Here is a 21,274-nt window from a genome sequence, read left to right as displayed (position 1 = left end):
TTAGACGTGACTCACTTGACTGAACAACAACAATATTTCACCAGTATCAAAGACATACATTTCAGTTTGTGAATACTTCATGGTAATTTAAATCCCCACCTACATTATTATATTCACTTTGTCAAATTAGATGTTGGATCTTTTTCAGTGGCAACTGATTTAGTTAATGATGTAGAAAAACTTTTGTTCTGACACCTTTAATTAAAAAAATTACCACCAATTACCTATTGAAAAAAAGTATGTTTTAGAATTACACCAATTATCCGTGGTGACTTGGTGAGTCCTGCCTGAAGGCACATGGGGTTACTAAATAATATGTTTATATTACTTTTGAACTTTATAATTCCATGATATTTATTTTCATTGTGTACAAGTTAGGTGTTTAGACAATTCTTTGGCATTGAACTGGCTTAGAGTGGGCCAGTTGTATACCTATTTACAAAGGTTACAGATAGAGATTGAAAGCTATCTTTGGGAACTGCCTACGTAGATAACTCTTGGTTCAACTAGGTAATAGAATTTTCAGCGGGATTCTGAATGAGTTCCGTGCCAGAAATTCATGATACTCAGTTCAGTCAGTGTTTTTCTTCCTGGTATTTCTTTCCTTTCATTAGTATGGTCATGGTAGTAAAAAATGGCTTGAAACATGGTACAAAGGAAAACAAAATATATTAATCTTACAGTCTTATGTGTCTAATTAATTGACCATACATTGATCCCTCTCAAGCCTTTTCCATTTTAAAGTTAAGTTGTTCATTATGTTAATGTTCTCTGAAAAAAATCACCAAAGCAATTATGTGAACATTTTTGTTTTGGAGAAATGACCTTGGTATAGAGTAAACTTCTGCTGAGGAATCTTTTCTCTTTGGACCTCAGGAATGGTTCCTGCAGCTTATATTGTAATGTGTTTTCTGGGGTTATCGAGAGATAAAGCACTGTGCCCGCAGTCATGGAGTTAGCATGCAACAGAGGCAGCGCTTCAACTGAGATCTTAATGATTCTGAATGCCAATCCTGCCACCCTCGGCTCTTCCTCTGTAAAACTGAGATAATAATTACAGCTACCTCATAGACTTTTTATGAAGATCAAATATGCTTTTCATATATTAGAGCATTATATAAATGTTAGCTGTTGTTGCTGGCAGCGGGTGCTGCTCCTCCTCATCTGCAACCTTTCTGACTCTCAAGATTCTTATTGGGCATGTATCTCAGGGAGATCAAAGAGATGGGGGTGCTGTATTTACCAAAATATTCGCATCAAGCACTTTTTGTAGTACCAAAAATCTAGGAAGTAAAACAAAAGAATGGAATATTGTTGAAGATAGAGAATCATGAGAAGACTTAAGTGAATGGACACAAAGTGAAGAAAGCAGAACTCTAACACTACACAGTGACTATAATAATATAAATGCAAAGAATCTTGAAATGCAGCTAGACTCTGGTTAAACTCAGTGACAAATAATTGTTTTCAAAGAATATTTGAAAAAATAGCTTCCTACTCTCACCTGGTAGGGATGGGGGTTTATTGGAGATTTTGAATGTTGTATACTTGTAACAGATACAGTCACTTGGTTGGTTTTGCATAACCTTTTCTCTTTGTTTCAAGAGAAGATTTTATTGGGATTGAGCTATATCAACAAATGACTACTATGTTAAAAATACTGAGCTATAAAATGAAAAATAAGTGAATCGTGAGGTTCTGTTAGTAATAATATTTTGATCTGACCATTTCTACTAATTTGCAACTCTTTGTTAAATAAGATATAAGTTGCATATTCTTATATAGCCTATAACAAAGATTAAGTTGTAACGTAATGGCACTATTGTAAGAATTGCAATGTTGATGAACAATAACATTTAAGGCTAATTATGAAATTACTTTTCATTTTTAAAAATTAATCAAAAGACTGCACTTAAGTCATAGAAGACTTAGCTATGCTTGGAGAATTTTGAGAAAAGTAGGGGAAAGGTTAGTTGAATAAAAAATATGCCTCAGTACTAGATAATTGACCTACCCCTACTTGAAGAAAAATATTCTTTGTCTCTGGTCTTGGAAGCTGGCTATTTATTTAACAATATATATTTGCATAGCATAGGAATAATGAAGGGAGTACAAGAGAATGCAAGACGTCAGATTTATTTCCTAAGAAATTATGATCTTGATCGTTAGGGAAAGCAAATGTTAAAAGATTTTGAGTGGCTGAACGGGGTATATGATTAAGTGCCATAGTGAATGATACGCTGTATGTAAGTATTCCTGGAGTTCAAAGAACCATATATACTGGAATAGTTGTGGTAGAGGCATCATGGAAAATGTAGAACTTGATCAGGACCTTAAGGTATAGGATGAGAGTGGTTAGAAGGGTATTCTAGGTGTATTGGGTGAGGATAGAATAGAGAACAAGTAAAACATGCTCAGGCAGTAAGGAGACCACTGGAATGTATGTGAGGTTTATATTAGGAGCTTTAGTGAGAAATGTGGTCAGAACATGTTAGGTAAGGCCAGATTTTAGAGAGCCTTCGGTAACAACCAGTGGTGCCTTTTTTTGAGTATGAGGGTCCCCCTCTTAATTCAAAATTTGGTTGACTTCCACATGATAGTAGCTATGTAATATTAGTATCAATTAGTTGGGAAAATACATGACAAAAAGTACTATAAATTCAGTGCTTTTAGTGAATTTTAGTTATTAATCACAGTGGCACAGTAATTACATATATTTTAAAATACACTTTTGAGTTACAAAAGATGTGGCTTTTTTCATGACAATGAGTTATGTTGCATATTTTATTAACAAATATATCCCAAAATAACGTGGATTCTCCAACACATTTTGTAACCTTCAGATTGGAAACCACAGGTTTAGACTTCATTTTATAGAGAATTGTGAGAAATTGTTATTCTTAAGAGGCTAATGAAATTATAAAATTGGTGTTTTGGGGCTATTATCCAGAAGTAGTATGTACTTCTAGACCAACAAAAATTCAACTTTTTAGTCATCTCACTTCCTGCTATTTTTGTGTATCCACATTAGCTGACCACATTATATACTATATACTACCAGTATGAATAGCATTCTTTCTTCTTTCTTCTTCTCCTCTTCCTCCTCTTTCTTCTTCTCCTCCTCCTTCTCACCCTTCTTCTTGTCCCCCTCCTTCTCTTCTTCCCCCTTCCCATCCTCCCCAACTCTTCTCACTCTCCTGCCCCTCCCCCATCTTCCCCTGCCCCCTTGACTCCAGGGCTGGTGCTATATATACTGCACCACCTAGCCATCCCCAGAACTTCTTTCTTTACATGAATAATTCCCTTAAAATAATTTGAGAAAAAATGATATTAAATGTGTCTAATGAGGTATATAATATATTGGTATAATCCACATTCAAGTTAGTTACTTTTGTCAAGAAAAACTCATCCAAGACTATAACCTAAACCAATAATCCTGGGCAGTTGCTTTGCAAATAAATGGATGTCATCAGCCACATAAAGAACTTCTGAGGGAGTTGTAATGGCTTAGTACCTAGATGGGGGACTTGCTGCCTGGGGGCCACAGTGGCCTTCTAGGTCCTTGGGTTTGGCCTTTTGACTGAGTCCAAGTTTTAGAGAAACATCCTTTCATTAGGGGAATTTGTTCTGTGAAGTTAGATTCAGTCAAAGGGATACACTTGAGGAACTAAAGGGCTACATGTGTCCTCGAGGCTGCAGGTTCCCCACCCCTGGCTTAGTACAACTCAAGGAATAAGAGCTTACATACCCATATTACTGAGGATGGCTCTGCCACTATTGGTTTTTTCTTTGGGGTAAAGGGAGTTTTTAGAATACCCTTTACTAGTGCAGCAGCATCTCTGCTACTTATAACAGCATATAAGTATATAGACTTAGAAGGGGCTGGGGCCACTGAGAGTGGTTGATTTGTCCAGAGTCACGTAATCTCTGTCAGAGGTGATATTTGAAGTTAGTTCTTTTTAGGCCAGCTCCTCTATGGTATGCTGCCTTTTAGGAACGTCATTTTTATTTATATTTTTTGTGCTGACCTCTCCATTTTTCTGTATATATCATTTTTGCATATGTAAAATTAGTTATATAATCAAACAGATTCTATTTTCAAACTTCCACAGCTTTCTTATAGATGACATATGATAAATTATAACAGTCCTTCAACTAAATTTTTAAATTGAGTCCTTTTATTTCTATTTAAAAGATATGCTATTTCTTAATTTTATTATCATGCCACTACTCTTCTAATGTCACAAATTTTTCCTTGGTAAAGTCTTCTGTAGCTAAATTAAAGTCTCTCCAGTAACATAATTTGATGTTTGCATTTTGGTTGATATGGCAGAGAGGTGGGGTGTCCCAGAGCCAGGGTTTGTTTGATTTTGTTTTTGTTTTGTTTGTTTTTTTAAAGTTTGTGCAATACTTGGTTGCTTTAACCCTAGAAGATGTTTTGATGTTAAAAATGCCTGACTCCCATCCACATTGTGGTTAAGTTTTATGAAATCCAGATGATTTGGAAACAACGTGTATATGCAGTTTACTTTTTAAAAATATCACTTTGCTACTTCTCATACATCTGTAGCCCAGCACATTTCTTACTGTTAGATTTGGGGAAGGGTCGTGTGTGTGTGCGTGTGTGCGTGTGTGTGTGTGTGTGTGTGTGTGTGTTTACTAAAGGCCCCATTGAAAAAGTTATAAAGTTTAACGTAAAATGAAAGAGCAGTCTGACAGATTACGTAAGAGTCTGAATATTGTATTGGTTCTAGTTCGTGTTGATAAATGCCATACAGTGTCATCGTATCTAGCTCTGAACTCTGTTGATGGGTGTCTTAGAAAATCCAGCAGACTATTCTGTTGGTTGCTGTTGAACCCAAGAGAATATACAGAAGACTTATTCTTTTCAATCAAGAATCAGACCTAGAGAACAAAATGTGGTTTTCTGTTGTTGGAAGGACAGAATCCTTGGTGAGTTGGTCGGCACACTGGTGTAGATATTTTTCTGTAAAGTTGAAACTGACTTTTAGAGAATGCTATTTCTTCCTCAGTAACTTGTTTAAGCTTGTCAATAATTAACTTTCTCATGAAACAGCTCTTTAATGTAAGAAGTTGTTTGTTAGCCAAAAGTTTGTTGCAGTGTTTGAAATTGAAAATTAGAGGAAAACCACAGGGTTTTTTTTTTTTTGTATGCTTTTATGAGAGAAAATGCCGTTGCTTTTAAATATAGTCCTATAAAAATTGGTTTAAAATGGCATTTTGGATAACTTTTTTTTTTAATGAAAGTATTCACAAATACGCCTATCTTTTTACCCTATTAGATGATTCCCCAAAGGCGTATTTTCTGTTGTTTTTAATAACAAGAAAATAAAGTCACACTTTAAAAAGTACTTAGATGATCTCATTGACTTCTTGAAATATTTAGTTTGTAGACTTGAGGAAGTATCCTGATGATTTAAAATGTACATCGAATTTCATTTTAAGCCCTATTTATTTTGCTTAAGAGACAAAATAAGAGTTTTATCTTCCATTGGAAAATTATGACAGAAGAAACTTTTAATATAGGTATATCTGACTGCATGGAGACCAGTGAACCTTTAAAGCATTTTAGTTCTCCCCTTTCCTGTTTTTCAGTACTGGTCATAAAGATACATGAAAGATGTTCAAATACTTAAAGTCAGGAAATGCTAAAATTCTTTAAAAAGGTGTATTATATCCCTGGAATTACATCTTACAGAAATACAAATAATTCCCTTTCAGTAAATTTTCTATAGTGAAGAGAAACTAATTCTTTTGAAATAGTTATTTCTGGGTTGAAAAATCATTTTTACCTGTAGTGTTTTTTGTTTCTAGTTTGGTCTTTACTGTCACCTCTTAAAATAAGTGATTGCCAAATTGTCTTTTACAAACCAAATACATAGGTATCTTATTTGAGTTACAAGCAACCTTATATATCATCTAATCAACCTTTACTCCTTCCCCTCCCCTTTTATTAATGAGGAAACTGAAACAGAGAGGTTAGGTAACTTAACTAAAGTGGCCCAGCTAGTTAGTAAACAGAGCTAGGAGAGGAGAACCCAAGGCTCATAGCTCTAGTACAGTCAGTACTCTTTCCAGGACAATGGACTGTTGTCATTAATGACCTGCTGTTTATTGCAGAGCAAGAGACAAGTGCCCTCGGTTGCTGAGAATTAGGTTTATGTTACAAATTGGCATCAAGGAGTAACTTACATAACCAAAAATATAACAGATACTTATTTTAGAATTAGCATAACTTACTAATAAAGGCAAAAATACAGTAAAGTACCATTAGTTTTTATAGAAGAAAAAGCTCAAATGTGTTTCTAAAATTCTTGTAGCCAGAACTTTAACTGTTAAGGAGTCTCAACTAGTAGTCAGTTTGTAAACATACAAAATATCCTTCTTAAATTGAATAGAATATCCAGCCTGCCTCTTGCTTGGCTCATGGGAAACAAGTATCACGCTGTAATTGTGCCTGTCTTGTATTTATACTAGACATTTTTGGCATCATCTTTATGTGATCTGAATTGGGCAGGCTTAGTCCTTGGAATTTTTAAAAATAGCTTTAGGAATCAAAGGTGCCTTTATGAATTATGCTAATGAAAGAGTTAAGCAATGAGGAAAAGAATAAATGAATCCACACCTGGTTCATCTTAAGTATTCTTGTGCACATAGGTCATTTCAGCTCACCCATTGTTTCAAGACCTCTAAATCTAGAGTGCTAAATGTGTTGCCATACATGAATACAATAGAGTTGAGTTAATGCTATTAGGGCAGATGTTTCTTTCCTCAGGGGTTTTGTTGGGTTTTTTTTTTTTTTGGTGTTGTTGTTGGGTGTTTTTTTAATGTGTTTTATTCTGATGTTTTTAGGCTGTTAGTCATATCCCACTCCCACACCCACTCGTAAAATGCTACTGACATGTTCATGGTGTGGATTGCTATACTGATTCTCATTTGTTCAGTACCTAAGACAGACAGCTAATACTTGGTAACGACAGGAATACTAGAAAAAAGAAAGCCTCTTTTCTTGGCATTTTCTTTGTGGTGTTTCCTCACCAGAGCATTAGAACAGGTAAGTTATTTATTAGATGTTACTGTTGTTTCTCTTCCACCTTTAGGAAAAGTAAATGAGCAGTGCACCTTGGTGATTAATTAAATTTTGTTCTGTTTTTTTTTTAACTTCATCTGATTTTCTTTGAAGCATATACTTGCAAGATAAGTAGTTCCTGCTATTTTCTTTTACTTTATTTTAGAGATATTGTAGATAGTGTTCAAATGAGAGAGTAAAACTAGCTCAGCCAACAATGTAGTTAGACTCATGGTGCCTATTAAGTCATCCAGATATTGGCTTAAATGTCTACACTTAGAAAATTGTTTAAGTGTTAATATTTAGAGTGCTTCAAAAGTGAAGAGAGCTGGCTTAGGTGGTAGTACTGGGTTTATTCTCAGTAGAGTTCTTCAAGCAAAGGCTGGATGATGAAATACTAGGTATGATGTCGTAGCAAACAATTTCTGTGTAAGTATTGGTTGAACTAGATCTCTGAAATTCCTTTTAACTCTGAACTTTACTGTTTGAATTCTGCTGTCCCTTCTTGTTACTTCAAAGTCTAGATTATTCATCTGTATAGTTAGTAAAAGAATTCATGAAGCATTTACCTCCGAGGCTGTTAAGGGACTCAAATTTTATATGTAAAGCAGTTGGAAATTTCAATATGCTATAGTAATGTCAGTTTTTATTATTGTTACCAACACTTGCTTGACAAATTCCTAACCAAATTAATAGTTTGTATGAAGAAAAATGTGTTGATGACAATCATTTGAAAGTATTATTTCTTAAGATACTGTCATCCTATTTTCAGTCAGAAAGTCCAAAGTGATGCATTTTTACATGTGCAACTTATTCATCTAACATGGGATCAATTAAAAATAAGATTAAGAGTGGATATCGTGAACAAGTTTATTATCTGAAGGTCTTCTACGAGACATCATTGAGATTTGACATTTAAACAATTTGCCTTTTAAAAAGTTGTGCATATGTTTTCTGATGCCACCTCAACCCTATAGTCTCAGAAGCTACATCGATAGAACACATACTCCATTAGTTTCTGTCTTACTGTGTGAATGACCTGAATAAAGAAACAATCAACCTGATACTAGTTTGGAGAGGCCCATTGGACCATTGATAAGGTTAGCTACAAGATAATGATTTTTTTTTTTTTTACTGTGGTAACTCTTGAAGACCAACTAGTAGGTGAATTAGAGGATTTATAATCTGTGTCAGTGAAGGGAATTTTCATAGTATTGCCTCTTATGGAATGCTGATTTTAAAGAAAAAATGTTTTTACTCTTTCCAGAAGTAAGATAGTGTAAACATTTTGTCTATATTAACTTTCAAGTGCCCCTATTCAGAAAATAGAACTTGGGTCTTTATAAGATCAAACATAGATGTAGATATAGACAGATATTGCTGTGTGAATTTCATTAAACTCTTTTCAAAGGCGTATTTCTGATAATGGATTTGTTTGATCAGAACATCACATGTTCATTATTTCTGTGTGGTAGGTAGAGTATTAACATAGTTAAGCCACATCAGTGGTTCTTAATTTTTGGTCCACACACACACACACACACACACACACACACGCATAGATACATATATATACACACACACATACACACACACACTCACAGCTATTCTTCACTATCATTTGATTCCTTTGTAACCTTATACATCACATCCATTTAAAAATATTATCCTGAGAACAAGTTCATAAGTTTTACCAGATTGCCAGAAGGGAGGGGTCCCTGACAAACAAAAGGGTTAAGACCTTTTGATGAAGATGTTAACCAAAGAGTACAATCTCAGTTTTGTCTTCTGTAGAATAGATTGGAGAAAGGACTTTGATTATTCTAATATAATATATTAAAATATTTATTTAAACAATAAACTACTAAACATTTAAAACTTTTATTAATATGTGGTAATTCGAGATAAATGGTAATTTTTTTGTTTTTTGATGGCAAGTTGTTAGAGCATGGATAATTTTACCTTGAGATAAAATTAGTTTAAAATATCATACATTTAAAACGGAAATTATCTTTTGAGGAGATTGAGAAGGGAGGAAGTTTATTTTCACATTTAAATAAAAGCCCATTCAAATAAGTGGTGCTAAATATGAACCAAAAAGTAATTGTTATCATACGTTAGACATGGTGGTGCATTCAGCAAGTAAAGTTTTCCCAATGATTCAAGTTATGTAAGATGTTATAGATATTGAGGAATACTATTTATATGCTGTTTTTGTTTTTTAAGGCCGTTGAGGCAGCTTTATGAACAATTCTGGGTTTTTTTTCTCATTTTTCTTACTGCATACCATGTGCCATACACTGTACTAAGCACTGTTACAAAGATTTCATTTGATCCTCACAACAACCTTGGGAGGCAGGTGCTGTTAATTATCCTCATTTTATAGTTGAGGACATAAGCTGAAGCTTAAAGGAAGCCAAAGAAACCGAGGCAGAAATGAAGAAGATGAATGCCAGGAATGGGTTTCAGCTAACAAAAATGCTCAGAATTGGTAGATAGTTCCTTTTTCGAGGAGACAAATGTCATTGGTTCACAGAGTGTATTGGAGAGTAAGTGGTAAGAAGACCGGTTGATTGGGGCCGGGAAGGGGGTGCAGATGCAGTATCTTATGAAAAACCTGGGCTGCCACACTGAGGAGTAGAGAGCCCCTGGAGTTCCTTAAATGGGAGGAGCAGTGATATGATTAGGCCTCCTGCTTAGGAAGATCAGTTTGACATCCAAGTGGAGACCGGTTAGTGCCCTATTGCAGTAATCCAGGTGTGAGATGAGGAAGGCCCATATTAGGGTATTGGCAGTGTCAGCGGAGAGATGCTAAGAAGATGAAATCAACAGACCTTGGCAACAGCTTGTATATTGAGAAGTGAGAGTGATGAGTGGAGGAAGACCCACAGAGCCTGAGTGACTGAGAAGATGGTGGTGTCCTTGATAGAGAAGTTAGGAAGAAGTGAAACTTTGAGGAGAAATGAGAGTTCGGTTTTGGACCTGATATATTTGTCTGTAGGACATCCAGTTTGAGAGGTCTAATAGGCATTTGGAGATTTGAGGCTGGAGCTTGGGAGAGAAGATAGTCATTAGCACAGTGATAATCATTTGAAATCTTCAGAGTTGATGAGATCCCCAAGTGAAATAGTGCAGGTGTCACTTTTATATTACAACTTTCCCCAGCATGGGGAAGCATGAGTGCTTCTCAGTGCTGGCCATAACTAGTGGTCAAAATTTATGATTTTCAAATCAGTCAAGAGAAAAGGAGTAGAAGAGGGAAATACATTTAATCCTTTAGTATAGTTTTAAAATGTAGTAAAATACACAGATTCTGTTTAACACAATGGCATAAATATCATAATTTGTATGAATTTGCCACATACTTGTAAAAGTACTTTGTCTAAAGCTATGTTGGCTGGATTTGTGACATTATTCAAGTATTTTGAAAGTTAAATGATGCAATTGCCTAGTTCTGTGAAATTACCTTTGTTTACAATTTAATACAAATTTTATCTTGAGATCTTGTCTAAATTGAGAGGTGCATATAATGGAAATTTTGAAATTGTCCTTTGTAGTTGCCTCTAACTCAGAAATCAGTTCAGAGGTTTGGGTGGTTTAATTATACTCTTAATTGCTTATTCCTTTGCAGGCAACCAGTTGTGAAGTTAAATGCTTTATTGCTTCACTGAGTCTATGATCTCATCAACGTGGGCACTCTGCATCTTTGCAGAGCCCTACCTATTTCATCCTTCATGATTTTCATCCTTATCCTCCAAAAAAATTATGATTTAAAGGTTTTCTTTTATGAGTGTAGAAAATCAAGGGAAACTAAGAAAAATATTGTACTTGTCCTTGTGAATTTACTATCATATGACAAGTCTTTACCAATTGTGAGATTCTGTAAGTGTACGTTAATAACTATAATAGAAAATGAGACATATGCATAAAATAAGGACAAAGTGCTATTCTAGCTCTCAGGGGAAAGGGAAGAAAATCCTTCAGTTCATTTAACACTACAGAGATGTCTGAAAACTGGATCTACTCATTGGGTGATTGCTGTGGTTAAGCCTGAAGGTTAGGAATCACTTCTCCAAGTTCAGTGGCATGAGTAAATTCAGTTTTCAGTAATAGTGATCTAAATCATGAGTAATTTAGAGTCACAGAATCTGTTATTATATTTAAATTTCATGATCAGAAATGAAACTACTAGACATTTGCAATTACTGAAAATAATTTAATATTCTTTTATTTTTATTTTAACAAATGTTGATATGTGACTGAATTCTAGGTAAAGCACCTTTCATTTGGCATGATTAGCCTGTAACACAGTCTTTTAATTTTCACATGTTCAGTGATATGAATATGGAAAGGTTTGTTTTAGAATATTTCTCCTTATCTTCTGTTCAGCATAACATGAATTTATTATTTATATTTCCATTAAAAATTTTTGTAAAAATATTGTAGCACAGCCTTTGAAGTAATTGTAATGTGCCTAAGGAATCCCAGAACCACAGCAGGATTCACCCTTCATTCTCTTGACAAATATTTGTTGAGCATTTATGTGCCACAGCCCATGTATATGAGTGTATTTGTAGGTTGTAGCTGCCACATATAATATAAATGTGATCATTTATAACAGGTTATATAAATTATGTTCTTAATATGAACATTCTTAATTATAATTTACATAATACCAATATTGACTGCTGTCAAAGAGCACCTAATAAGCTATAGAGAAATTATGATGTGAGAACCTACAGGAACAGAAGCACAGATCTTTGAAATACTGAAATGTACGTGTGTGCACATGCATGTGTATACATACACGTATCCGTAAGTGTGTGTATGGGCAGCAAGGTGGCACAGTGGATAGAATGCCAGGCCTGGAGTCAAGAAGACCTGAGTTCAAATCCAGCCTCAGACACTTAATTAGCTGTGTAACCATGGGCAAATTGCTTAACCCATTTTGCCTCAGTTTCCTATTTGTGAAATGAACTGGAGAAGGAAATTGCAAACCAATTATCTTTCTCAAGAAAACCCCACATGTGGTCGTGATGGTCTGACTCAAATGATACAACAACAAAAATGTTACATCCTATTCTATCATAAGATTAAAGATTTAGAGCTGGAAAGGACCTTTAAAGCCAGCTAGTCCACTACTTTTATTTTACAAATGAAGGAACTGGCTTGGGCTTTAGTCACTTTGGCTTTAGAAATATGCATATTTACATGACTAACCTTCTGAGTAAGTGTAAACTGCTCTTTGTTTTTCCTTTTAGCTGCATCGTATTCAATAAATGGAAGTCAGAAAACATAGATTACTACATAAATAGTTTTAATAAATAATACACAATTGTTATTTGCCATGAAAATGGAATTTTATGGATTATGTAAAAGTAATATTAGAAGCGCATAATGAGTACCCACATTTCTCTCTTTGTATTTCATTGTTTGTGCATTGAATCTTAGCATGTTTGTTCTGGTAAATGTTTAACAACCGGTTAGGGGATATGCACAGGATATATGTTAAGTTTAATCCGCAATGTTAACAGCTTCTCCATCGCTTTTAGTCTGAACAAACAACAAAGCAGTAAATCTTTGTAGCTGTTTTCTGATTTCTTAGTTGTGAATGAATGTTCACACTGACAGCCTTTATGAGCTGGCTTAGGACTCTAGTTCTGGATATTTGGACCTTGGTACTAGATTAGCTGTGTGCTGTGTTTGAGAGTATATAATTGTTTTCTTACTAAACTCCATGTGCTTTTTTTAGTTCCTGGTGATACAAAGAAAAAAAAAGTGGTACCTATCCTCAAGTAGCTTATGTTTAGTTGGTAAAACATCATATAACTTGTATAAGTATATAAAATACATAAATGAGATAACAGTGTTTCTAAATGTCTTCCTAGAATCATAATAGTTTTCATTTCTTCAGAACGTCTTCAGTACTGTACAGTTTACAAATCATTTTGTTCACAACAACCCTTGGGATCATGTTGTAGAAGTATTGTCTCAATTTTACTAGCAAGGAAACTGAAGTTCTTAGAAGTCACAGAGCTATGAATCGGTAGTGATGTGATCCATAGATAGACCATTGGCTCCTAGGCCCTGTGTTTTTTCCACTATCGAACATTTCAGAGCATTTTTAAATTATAGACATACTATTAATTGACCTATATTTAAAGTGTTGCTACTCAGTTTTAAAATGCTAGATAGAAACATTTTTTGTCTGCTACTTCTTTGGTTTTTGCAAAGTAAGAAGTTTAATGTTGTATAAGTAAGATTTTTATTTCAGATCTTTATTTAACATTTAGAAGCTTTAGATTTTAAATATTCTAAATCTATTTCTAAACACAGTGTATATTATCTCTTTCCGTAGGGCGCAGGTCAAGATAAACTTGGAATTTATGTGAAGTCTGTTGTAAAAGGAGGTGCTGCAGATGTGGTTAGTAAAATTTTTAAATTAGAAAATTTCCAGAATGACAGAAGTTTTACCAATTAAAAACAAATAATTTGGAACTATTTATCAAATGTAGTTGCCATTTTAATAGTTGTTTAAAATATTACATAAGATTTTCTCTTCCTTCTTTTCCTGACTTACAAATAGGATGGACGTCTGGCTGCAGGTGATCAACTGCTTAGTGTGGATGGGCGGAGTTTAGTAGGCCTGTCCCAAGAAAGGTATTACTTATTTTTGTTATTAGAATTTTCTTTTTGAAAAAGTAGAATTTATCATTAACTTTGGCATTGTACACACAAATATGTTCATGAGACCATTCTTGATGGTATTCTGCATAGTATTCTGTATCGTCAGATTTAATGTTTCTAATATAATAGAAAGACTCTTCTAAATAAATGTATTTTTGAAGCTGGTATAGTTTCCTTGAAGTAAAAAGGCTAGTTAATAAAATTGTAAGCAAACTCCTAATGGTAGTAAATGGCCCTTTTGTTCTTTCATAATTCACTTTGAAAAAGAGAGTGAGTAATTGGCTATTAATACAAAGCAAAAAGTGTAAGGAATCACCTGGGAAAAGTAGATGATGTACCTGTTTAGTGTTTCTGTTAGCCATCGGGCATATTCTTCAGATATCATAGCATTGACACACTCTTCCACTTCCATTATTCTTATCCAGGGCAGCAGAGCTCATGACAAGAACAGGTTCTGTGGTGACATTAGAAGTTGCAAAACAGGGAGCAATTTACCACGGCCTGGCTACTCTGCTCAACCAGCCTTCTCCCATGATGCAAAGAGGTGAGAATTAGTCATAGCAAATGGAATGTGTTTTTCATTGTATGTAGTGTTTCCTTAGAGTAAGCATAGATGGTTTTAAGGAAAAAAATAGGCTTTTGTCCAATTGTGCCTTAGATCATTTTACATGTACTAGTCAAACTGGATTATTTGCTATACCTTGTGCATGCCCTGCACTTTTCTCACTAAATACCTTTCTTATACAGTTATTCTTGGAGTGCTTCAATTCTCTATCTCAGTTGAGATCTTAGCCATCCTTAAATGTCCACTCAAGTACCTCTTGTTCTGCAAAGACTTCACTGATCCTCTGGTTTGTAATACTCTCTTGTTCATTTGACCTTTGCCATTTCATGTACATAATAATTCCTGGATAGAGGATATCCAGCATAGAATCCAGATGGAATAAGGATTGCCTTTAGATGGTGAGGGCCTCCAGATGCTCCTGTTTTAGGTAACACTGAGTGGATGTCATGAAGTTTCATAATACTATGTAAAGCCTCTTAGAAATTGACAAGTAGAGTTTGGGTTAACAGTCCACACAAGAAAAGCAAGTAGATAAAGAATACCTACTGTCATGTTATGATAAGCAGTTGGAGGACAATTTGTAGAACTAGACAGTCTGTCTAGTTATACACACTCATGTACACATACACATTGGACAGATACTATAGGTGGCTGAGTTGGATCCAAAATTAAGTAAGAGGAAGAAAGTGGATTGTATACTTTGTACAGCAGTTTCAATGTCCCCCAAATTGCTCCCTGAAACAAAAAACATTTTCTTAAAAAATTTTTTTCTTTCCCTTTTGTTTTTAGATATATATCCCTCCACCTACACCCTCCTAGAGTATTATTCTTTATAGCAACAACTAAAATAGAAGGGGAAGAAACAAGTCAAAAAAACTGAGCAACATTTCAAAATAATCTGATGATATATTCAGTGTTCTGCACCCATAACCCCCCACCTCTGCAAAGACTCAGAGTGGAGATGCCTTTTCATAATTTCACAGCATTCAGTTTCAGTTATTTTTTTCTCATTCTTCCTTTGTTTTTCCTTGCTTAGTCTCTGAAGAATCAAGGTTTAGAGTGGCACAAGTAGTAAGAGAACTGCATGTTACCAGTGGTGATGACTTGATGCTGTGTTTTTTTGTTTGGTAGGGTCTGACTTCTCACAACTCCATTTGGCCTTTTCTTGGTCATGCCCAAGGTCACACAGCTAGTAAGGCAGGTCTTCCTGACTCCAGACCAGCACTCTATCCACTCTACCCCCTAGCTGCCCTTATTGTTCAATCATTTTTCAGTCCTGTCCTCCTCTTCATGACCCCAGTTGGCAGTCTGCTACATTCATTCATTTCAAGTTCTGAAAGAACTTACAGACATGACCTGGATTGCTGACAGTAATATTTAAGGAATTTTGTAAATTGGAAGAGGTATCAGATGACTGGAGACATGCAAATACTAAGAATCTCCAAAAGGGAAAGCAGTGGAGTCCATAAACAAAAGAGCAGTGAGTGGGATATAGATGACCTGCTTTGCAGGTGGTTTAGGAAAGAAGGCTGTGATGAGTAATACTTAATAGGGCTCATTAAGAACATGTCATGCCAAAGGTACCTCCGTTTCCTTTTTGGATAGTTATCAGGGGAGTGCCCTAGATGTTGTCCCTACCCCCACATATCCCATCAGTTGCATAGGTAATCATGAAAACAACTTGGCTTTTTCTTTCCCTCCCCTCTCCTGCCCCCTTCTCTTCAGCTCTTTTTCATCCCCATTGCAACCAAGCTTCTTCAAGATTTTTCTCTTACCACCTAGATTATTATAAAAGCCTTCTGATGTTTCTTACTGCCTCTTGTCTAACTCTTCTCTCATCCGTTTTCCACATTATTCTTGTTAGTGTAATTCTTAGCTATCCATCTCCACATTTCAAAATGTTCAACTCTTGACCCTGTCTTTCAAGTTTCAGTTTATTTGGCTTCCTACTCTTTGTGCAGCCTACTTTCACCTTAACATGCTCTGTGAATCTAGTTTCAGTACTCTCCATTTTTGTGTTCTCAAACTACTCTCCTTAGTTTAGATCTTCATTCCCACTCTCCATATTTCCATCTGTTTAGATTTCCTGGGCTTACCTCAGGTATTACAGATTCTGTGAAGCCTTTCCTATCTACCCATGTGAAGGTTATCACTAGCTCCTCAGATTTTTGAATAGTACTTTGTTTTGGTTTCTTCAAATTTTTGAAAGATTGCCATGTGGAAAGAGAGATTATACTTCTATATATTTTTAGAGGGCATAATTAGAACCAGTGAGTGGAAATTGTAAGGAAGTATTTTCTGTTGCTTAAAGCTGTCCTGAAGTAGAATAAGCTATCTTATAAAGTACTATTTAATTAAATAGCAATATTAGTCTTTTTATTCACATAGCTTTTCTGAGAGGCTTAGTGGAAAAAATGCTCAAGTTGGCATCAAAAGAACTGGCTTTGAATAATTAATCAATTAGCAGGCATTTATTAAGCACCTACTTGTGTCAAGCACTAGGAATACAAAGACAAAAATGAAACAGCATGTGCTCTTAAGAAGCTTACATTCTTTTGAGAGAAACTGGCTAAATAGTAAAGGAAAAAAAAATTTTAGATCCTTCCAATACTAGGGCATCTGTAATGTTGCTCTCAGACAAGCTCCAAGATGTACTTCAGAGCCCACGTGTCCAATACCAAGGGAAACTTGGCATATATGCAGGTGCAGTTTTGATCCTAAAGAATCAGGTTCCCTATCTATTTCTGCCCCAATCTTGGTGCAAAACTTCAAGAAAATATCCCAAACAAAGTTTGGGTGGCATTTATTTGTCATCTATCCAGTTGACCAACTTGATAATAGGGTCCTTTTCTACAGAGGATTGACAATAGCAGTATCAGGTAGAAGACAACTTCTATTTCCTCCACCACAGAAACACTCTCTAATGAAAGGACTCACAGGTATGGGTATGCATGAACAATTCTAGGACATGTTGCTGATTTCCATTTCACTCTTCGTCTTCCAGTTTGAGGACAGGCCTATATGTGGATCTGTGATGCTCTTGGCGCTCAGAATTCTCAGACTAGAGCCATTCACTTCAGCTTCTCTTAAGCTCATTTAATTCACTTAAACTCCAACTTGCTCATCTCTGTGATTTTATATAACTACAGCATGAGGTCTATAGGAGGAAAAGATGGTACACTTTAAGATGTTCTATGTGTGAATTCTTAATCTCTCAACCTCAGAACATGTTGAATCTCAGTTGAATTAAGGGTAAAAAGATTTTTGTCCATTTGTTTGCAGCCCTCTTCTTTTTGAGGGCATGTGGTCATGGGAATTATACCTTTTTTCTGAACCTTTCAAAATCTAGTTTCCTAAAGTTATAAATTAAATATCTGACTGTGCCTTATATTCCATTTGGCTATCTGGAAAAATGATAGCAGATAAATAAGAGCATCAGTATTTTTTAAAACTTTGTTGAGGATATTGAAAGATTTTGTATTCTGTGTGAAAAGACAGCGGAAATTCGGTATGATAGAGGGCTCCCTTTGGGGAGAGAAAGACCTGGTTTCAAACCCAGTTATACCAGCTTTACAGTAGACCTTAACACCCAGTTCTTCAGGCATCTCTCTTAAGACTAGAACTTAAAAAAAATTCCTGATCTGCTTGAGTGGAGGGAGTTTCCACAGTGAGATTTCCCCATACCATTGAAGTCTAACCTCTGGATTTAGATTCCTCATGGTCCCCACTCTCCAATGAAAGCCCTGTTTAGTTGCTATATTCAGCATAACTATCTTCTTTCAACATCCTAAACCTGCCCACCCCTCCACCCCCAATTTTTTTGAACTAGTTGAAAATTTGGTTTTCCTTTTCAGAAGCTAAGAAAAATCTTTATAAAGAATCATGAAAAGTATTTTAAGGAGAATCTTTAAGAGAAAAGGAAAGATTGCTGTTTTAAATGCCTTTTTTGTTATAGTTTCAGATCGACGAGGCTCAGGCAAACCTCGACCAAAGAGTGAAGGTTTTGAGCTGTATAATAATTCAGCACAGAATGGGTCACCTGAAAGTCCTCAGCTGCCTTGGACGGAGTATAGTGAACCAAAGAAGCTCCCAGGAGATGACAGGCTAATGAAGAACAGAGCTGACCACCGGTCTAGCCCTAATGTAGCGAGTAAGACAAATTAAGCTTTTTTAATCTCCATTATGTTTTTTTTTTGTTATCTCCTATTATGTTTCTTATCTCCATCTAGTCATTCAGTGTGTTCGTTCTTATATGTACGTATGCATAAATACAGGTTGAAGTAATGTTTTAAAGTATGTAAATTAAACTGGAAATATTACATGGATAGCTCTACCATGAAAAATTTGCCAGAAGTATATCGAAGTTATGTAGAATTTTGATTAGAGAGTTAATGCCCATGTAGGAAAGCCCAAAGGAGTTATAGTTTGGAATAAACTTTGAGGACCCTTCCAAAAGTTTATGTTATTGTGAAGTGCCTGCCTTGTAACACCAGTATCAGTGCTATGGACATCTGCTTAAATGGAATGTAGGCTTATGTCAGCATTTCAAGTTCTGTGTTGTCTTTCTACCTAAGATGGACTGGCTGCCTGGCTCCCAACAGTCTTAATGATGTCATTGCATTCAACCTGTACTTGCTTCTCTATGAATACCTATTCACAGCTTGTTTATTGAATATGAAAATTTAAATGTATGAATATATTGAGACTCTTTTTTTTCTAACTACCCCCAACAGATCAACCTCCTAGTCCTGGAGGGAAAAATACATATGCCACTGGAACATCAGCTAAGATAACATCTGTTTCTACTGGAAATCTCTGTACAGAGGTCAGAAGGAAGAAGTTAAACAATATTTCTTATTCTTAAATCTGGTTAGGAATACTGGTTGCTAGATGTCAATCAGTTTTTAAAAATTGTGATTTAATGTTAAATATCATTATTAACATAATATTTTTCTATGCTCAAATGACTAGTTATCAAATTTTGAGTACTTTGACCTTTAGCTTTAAAATTTAAGTATTCCATACTGTAATGTTAAGGTAAATTTTATTGTTCTGAGATATTTCAAATCTCTAGGATAAAATGTTTCTAGAGATAATTAGAAAAACTCTTGTTTGTGAAAATGCCTACATGTCTGCTTTTCCTTTGTTTTGTGCCTTTTATAGGAGCAGACACCACCACCAAGACCTGAAGCTTATCCTATCCCAACTCAAACATATACCAGAGAGTACTTTACATTCCCGGCCTCTAAATCGCAGGATCGTATGGTTCCTGTTCAGAATCAGTGGTCCAATTATGATGAAAAACAACAGATCCAGACAGATAATCATTCCAGTGTTATAATTCAGGTTGGAAATGAATTATTCAACTAACTTTCTAAAGCTTATTTTGCTGTAAGGCATTTTAGGACTATAAATAGGTTGGTAAAAACCTATAATTTGTCATTTGGTGATACAGAACATAATCCTAGGGATAAAGTGTATTGGGGAGATTTTTTAAAAGCAAAATCAGTCATTTATACAATAGTGTTAAATACTATATGGATTATAACAAATCTGTAAGTTTTCAAAGCATTTTTCAGTCAGTATCTCACCTCATCCTTCCAACAATACTATTCGAATACTATATTTGGTATCAGTTCCAGTTTAGAGTTGAAGTAGCTGTAGCTCAGAGGTGTTCTTAATGAGTGCTGGTTATGTTGCTTATGAATGTCAGAATTAGGTCTTAAGCCTATGTTTCTCTTGATTCCAGTTCTACAATGCTTTGCTTTTATTGCTGTCTTTTGTTTTTACATCTTCATTTTTGAATATATCCCTCCTCGACCCAGCAAGTCATCCCTTGTAACAAAAAATAAAACAGAGAGAAGGTATAAAAAACAATTCAGCAAAACTAAGGAACGCATTCACGAAGTCTGCCAAGCCCAACTTTATTATACCAACCTGTAGTAAATTGTACCTTTCCGCTTGGCACAAAGTTTACTTCACTTAAATATTAAGTGAATATTAGGAACTACTTTTACTTAATATTTGAGAAGTAAAAATGTCACATGCTTTAAAGTTTCTTTTCAAATTCTTATTCATGTTCTTTTGAACATTGGAGTTCTACAGAATTCTGCTCTACGACAGTCGAATAAAGTGAAATGAGAAATTGATGGAAGTAGTAGCCAGCGAATCTAGTCTTCTCCTGAGAAATAATTCAAGTGATAACATACTCAGTAAGGATTCATCCACTTTGTGTCTGAAGACCTTCAGTATAGTGTGTCATGTCATTACTTTTACCTGTCTCTTAATGTAGCCTAAGTTTGCATTACCTTTCTTGGCTGCAGTATCACACTAATGAGTCATATCAAACTTAATGTCCACAAAAAACTCTTTTTCAGGCAAATTGTTATCTGGCCATGATTTCTCCATATTGAACTTAAGGTGATTTTACATGAAGTTGGGTTTTTATATTTAGCTTTAATAAAGTTTATTAGACTTTAACCCATTACTCTATCCTTAATTTACTTGCATCACTCTCATATCTTTTCTCAGTTTTTCCTCTACCACATCTATCTCTTTCTTTAACTTTTCTAGGAATTGTTGTTGGGCTTGTGTTGAATTGACATTTTTCTTGAGATTTCAGTAGCAGCTGTTTTCACATTATTGTCTTCTTCTGATTTTGTGTCTTGGTCTTCCCTGACACGGTAGTCACTCTTTCTGGTCAAGTTCTTTTTTGTTTGTTAGCTCATTTTCCCAGCCTATTTCTTTTTTTTTTTTTTCCCCCAGCCTATTTCTTGACTTCAAACTTTATGTTAAAGTTGGGCTATGCTCACCCAGGGGTGAGGTGATAGTGTTCCAAGCTTCAGGCTTTTCCATAGCTAGTTCTGGGGATCTACAAGTTTTCAGTGCATTCAAGGTGGTGTGATATGGGGAAAGGTGTGGTCACTGTTCTC

General features: G+C 35.2%; 1 protein-coding gene across 18 annotated transcripts in view; it reads left to right on the top strand.

Annotated features, from left to right (window-relative positions):
* Nucleotides 1-21,274, top strand: part of AFDN (afadin, adherens junction formation factor) — a 169,763-nt gene that overhangs the window by 116,284 nt on the left and 32,205 nt on the right. For all 18 annotated transcript variants that reach the window (XM_036768951.1, XM_036768947.1, XM_036768945.1 and 15 more), the window contains 6 exons: nt 13,449-13,514; nt 13,677-13,750; nt 14,203-14,321; nt 18,298-18,492; nt 19,076-19,167; nt 19,506-19,688. In XM_036768951.1, the coding sequence (XP_036624846.1) occupies nt 13,449-13,514; nt 13,677-13,750; nt 14,203-14,321; nt 18,298-18,492; nt 19,076-19,167; nt 19,506-19,688 (729 nt within the window). The remainder of the gene's footprint in view (nt 1-13,448; nt 13,515-13,676; nt 13,751-14,202; nt 14,322-18,297; nt 18,493-19,075; nt 19,168-19,505; nt 19,689-21,274) is intronic.

This window comes from Trichosurus vulpecula, chromosome 7 (genome assembly GCF_011100635.1).
Source record: "Trichosurus vulpecula isolate mTriVul1 chromosome 7, mTriVul1.pri, whole genome shotgun sequence".
NCBI lineage: Eukaryota > Metazoa > Chordata > Mammalia > Diprotodontia > Phalangeridae > Trichosurus > Trichosurus vulpecula.
The sequence above is the reverse complement of the archived record's forward strand: the minus strand, read 5'-3'. Positions and strand labels throughout refer to the sequence as shown.